Raw genomic sequence first — 5033 nt, forward strand, 5'->3', positions numbered from 1 at the left:
GCTAATATTTAAGTTGTAAACTAAAAACTGTTGCTAATGTGGAATGATTTTATAACATAATATATAACATTATGTGAAAGGCCGTGTGCTGATATAATAGAACTTGATAATAAAAATAAGAACTGGTACTCTGATATTTACTAGATTTACTATTCGTAATACAAACATAAAAGGTTTGGGTATGGTAGCAATACCCTTTCAAAGGCACTTAAACATCCAGTAAACATAAAACCGCATTCCTATTCAAATAAGATCAATTGCATTTATCTAATCAAGTTCAGTACCACGTGACAGTAACTGCAGATATAAATGTCAGACAACAAGCTGAGAGTACAAACGAAAAGGCAATAGAACATGGACTTTATCATGAAAGGTTGGGTATTTTGTCTTGTTTTATCAGGGCGGTGCGTTTCCGATACAACAACAGAAAAATCTCAGGTATGTATTATCAAAGTTAAAACGTATCAGTTATGTGAACCAACATTGAATATTTTTATATGTTTCTTCCATATATACAATAGATTTATATATTTATTTATTTACTTAAAACTGAAGATTTAAGATGTATCCTTTAGAGCAGGGCAGATGTGAAAATCATCCTGTCACATATTCTTCTGTTTTGGTTATTTTTGAAGGTGGTGGTGTTTCAACGGTATTTGATTTTGGACAAGGATATTGTTGTTCATTTAATGCATGTCAATTGTTTTCTTCAACCAATAAAATGGATATGATTCAGTGTTGTGTCCAACAATCAGAGAAACATTTTAATGATGATTTCTCTGGGACGGAATAGTTTTGCAAAGTATCAATACACCATTCATTTCACTTTTAACCGACCTTAAATCTGAAATGGTCAGACCCTTATTTGAATAAATTGAGAAATGTTTCACCTTTTAAATCAATTGTTATGATAAAGATGAAAATACCGTCACCACCACTACGAGCATAATTAATCCTTCTCTTCATTATCTTCATCATTATAATTTGTTTATATTCTTCTTCTTCTTCTTCTTCTACTTCTTCTTCTACTTCTTCTTCTTCTTCTTCTTCTTCTGTTTCTCATTATTATTATTATTATTATTATTATTATTATTAACTTTATTATTATTATTATATTAACTTTATTGTTAGTAGTAGCATTAGTATTAGTATTACTATCATTATTATTATTGTTATCATTATTATTATTATTATTATTATTATTATTATTATTATTATTATCATTTGCTCGGTCACAAGCTAGTCAATATTGTATTATTCGAACTCAGGTTGATGCACAGCCAGTTGAAGTTGAAATATACTATGGACCCTTGTACCAAGGTTGCATTTCTATATTTGAGACACAGCTCGGCCATGCGTACAGAGACGTTGGAGAAATCATGAACTTGACATTAGTGCCATATGGCAATGCATGGGTATGTATCGATAAGTAATGAAACATAGTGATAAGTGAAGTTTCCATAAGGCATCATCTTCATTGGCCACGGTTTTAAAATTCACCCATCAGTACACAGTTCATAGGACTGGTAGAGATAGTAATCTTGGTTAATGACCATACCATATATTTAATGATAATAAGCTACACAAGACAGTAAGAAACTGTAACTATAATTTTGTAACTTAGCTTGTACACAGATTAGAAGTATTTGAAGCCACCATGAGAAAACAAGCAACAATTACATAGATGGTTTATCAAATAATTAGTATCCAACTTAACTATATAATACTAAGATATGATATGAAATTTATATGGATACTGTACCTCACTGTAACAATACTAGTGATATCAATACTATACATTTCATCATTACATAGTAAAATACAGATTGTAATGCAATTTAGAGTTTGGTCATTGCACTTTTAACATCCATAATGTCAATTATTTAAATGTATCGCTTACTTATGATGACATGGATCACCTTTGCTTAGCGTTCATATACTCCTGCTAATTATATATGAAAAAATCTGAGAAATCTAAAAGACCTTCAAACACTTATATCAGAATATAATCGATATATATATATATATATATATATATATATATATATATATATATATATATATATATATATATATATATATATATATATATATATATATATATATATATATATATATATATATAATTGTGTGTGTTTGTGTGGTTATTTATTTCTTTAGGAAAGTCAAATAGGAGGACACTGGGTGTTTCATTGTGTGCGAGGCGAAGACGAATGTAAAGGAAACATGATTCAGGTAAATATTTTTTTAGTTGAATAACATATTGATATTTTACAGTTGTTTACTACAGAAGAATATATTCTTTAGAAATATAAATATTTATTTTTCATGTGCGGCATTAATCTAAAGCACCAAGCCTTCAAAATTCCAGGTCGATTTTCTAATGTGCAAACAATGATCCAGACGTAATTCAAGTAGAGTGGAAAGTTATTGTTTTGTAATAGGCAAATTCATCACGTAAGTCCTTTTCCTACCGCCAAGTTAACTTTTCAAAAGATATAATACCTCAGCACAAATTTTAACAAATGATTATTCTTAACATAGTGAGATGAGCAGAACTGAGTGTACTAATATTTTAAAATATATAGATGTCCTATATGGTCTTAATTGTAATACTATTATATATGGTCCTATTTATAGTTCTAACTTTGATACAAGTACATGGTCCTTATCAGGACTAATCCTAATATATCTAGTACTACCTTTGTTACTAATGCGTTTGGTTTATACAGTGACAATTATATAAACAGTAATAACTGAGTTACTAATATATATGGTCCTTACTGCTTTGGTTCTCTGATCCTCTGGACGTTTATGTGGCAACCTATTATCAAAATAATTACACTGTATAATGTATATACTATGGTTATGTCATTAACCTAGTTATGAACTCTGGAAAAGATAACAACATCATAATGTTTTATCACATAATCCCACATCTAAAGAAGTACCGAGAAGTAAGAATGTGAATTAAATTTAGCTGATAGCTGGAGATAGTTAAAAATGTCTAAGTTAATATTAACATGCAGCCACAAGCCCCATCTAGAAATTAGATTCATTCTTGATGTCAAATAAATTGATATGTGATAAAGGAAAGGCCATTATTCAAGTAGGATACAAATCTCATTCAATTTGATTTAAGGTCAAAATATCAATCAAAACATCTTAGGACCATGATGGTATACATTCTCACTTAAACGTTCAAGTAATTATATCATATCTTCCAGAAATTATTGTCCAGTTTTTGGTATGGTTTGGTTTTTGTTGTTGCTGTTATTGTTGTTAGCAAAAATACGAAACTATAATATTTCGGGCTCAAATGGATTTTCTGTTAAACTGTTAAAATTCTTCTGGAAGGATTTCGATAGACTTCACAGGTATACAAATCTTCTGTGATGGATATAATTATTAGCCGCTCAAAAAGAAATAATTATAAATTGAATACCACAAGGCACATAAAGTAAATTATTACTGAGGAATTGGATATACATGTTGCGATAACAAGTCTAGTTCTGTGCAGTTTGCACGGGGACACAGCTTTTAGTTTACCATTACATTTTGACAATAGTGATGAACCCGCTGTGATGCAAAGCTCAATCTGAACTACGTTGTATTCAGATATAACCAAATAGTTTACAAAATGTGACAAATGTAATACATCGCGATTGACAAGGTCATCGCAACTCTACCGATCTCTTACATGACTGATTGTTTTATGATTAGCCGTGACAGTTTATGGAATTACGAAATAAGATAGTCATATTTATAAACAAGGGTCTTGTATAATCTATTAGGAACATGAGCAATCAAAAAAGATGTATATATATATATATATATATATATATATATATATATATATATATATATATATATATATATATATATATATATATACAAAGATTTCATTAATGAGATAATCTATTTGAAATTTGATTTAAAAAATGCTGTTATGATAAAGATTAAAAATCCTGTCAAAACCAATTAGGAATCTGACTAACAGATGTGCATACCTTACAAAGACTCAATTACTGTGAGAAACCTATTTGGAATATAACTAAAGACGGTGCATATATTACATAGACTTAATTACTCCAATTACCTTTAATAATATAAAGTGCATATATTACACAAACTTAATTACTGTAATTATATATTAGGAATATGATTAGCAATAATATTCAGATTACTACCAGGTGGGTTCAAGGTAAAGTAAAAATCATTTCTTTACACTTTCAATTTAGGAATTATCCTATTTAGGTCTAGTCTACTAGTAAATAATTGTACTAATTCATTTTTCTCTTTTTCCACAGACATGCGCTATTCATGTACTAATGAACGTATCAGGGTACTTTCCATTTATCCATTGTATGATGACAAATGCAGATGGGACACGTGAGCAAGCTGCAGAACAGGTACAATATTTCTCCTCTGACACGCTAAGGAGCCCCTATCTTGTGATAGACCCCAGGTTTCCACCTTGTGATGTGTCCTATGCCCCCCATTTACTGACTTTCCCAGGTCCAGAAATTGTGATGGACTTCGCGTAAGCAAAGTGTGATAAGTCCCTGTTCCATGTTGTGATGCGGCGGAGGTTCCCATCTTGTGGTATGCTCCAGGGCCCCACCTTGTGATAGGCCACCGGAACCTGTCTTATAAATTATTAGAAACTTAGGCGATGGTGCATCGTCCAAACTGAACTAATCGGGTTCTATGGAGTAATTGACATGGAAAAAAAATAGATAATTCTCTGTCCACGTGTTGGCACAGCTATTTCACCACAAGCTTCAAGATTATTTAAAGTAATTGACAGAGTAGCTTTAACGTATGTAGTGAATAAGTATATATACGAATCAACAGCATATGGAACCAACCAAGGTGGGGATTAATGGTTAGATGGGTCATGGTTAAATGATGATTGCCACACTTAGCAATGCAATGAAACGAATTATTATATCTTTGTATCATTAAAATCTGCTTCACGCCAGATAAAGTATTAAGCATGACCTATATAAAACAGACTATAAAGATATATT

At 30.5% G+C, this 5033-nt stretch overlaps 1 protein-coding gene across 1 annotated transcript; it reads left to right on the top strand.

Annotated features, from left to right (window-relative positions):
- Positions 1–354: 354 nt before the first annotated feature.
- LOC149783581 (gamma-interferon-inducible lysosomal thiol reductase-like) lies at positions 355–4623 on the top strand. Its single transcript, XM_089933137.1, has 4 exons — positions 355–438; positions 1269–1415; positions 2161–2235; positions 4311–4623. Exons 1-4 carry the CDS (start codon positions 355–357, stop codon positions 4545–4547), a joined length of 543 nt encoding a protein of 180 aa, XP_089789263.1. The 3' UTR covers positions 4548–4623.
- Positions 4624–5033: the final 410 nt, after the last annotated feature.

The sequence above is a fragment of the Sinohyriopsis cumingii genome, chromosome 14, assembly GCF_028554795.1.
Source record: "Sinohyriopsis cumingii isolate HCF-2022 chromosome 14, ASM2855479v2, whole genome shotgun sequence".
NCBI classification, from domain to species: domain Eukaryota; kingdom Metazoa; phylum Mollusca; class Bivalvia; order Unionida; family Unionidae; genus Sinohyriopsis; species Sinohyriopsis cumingii.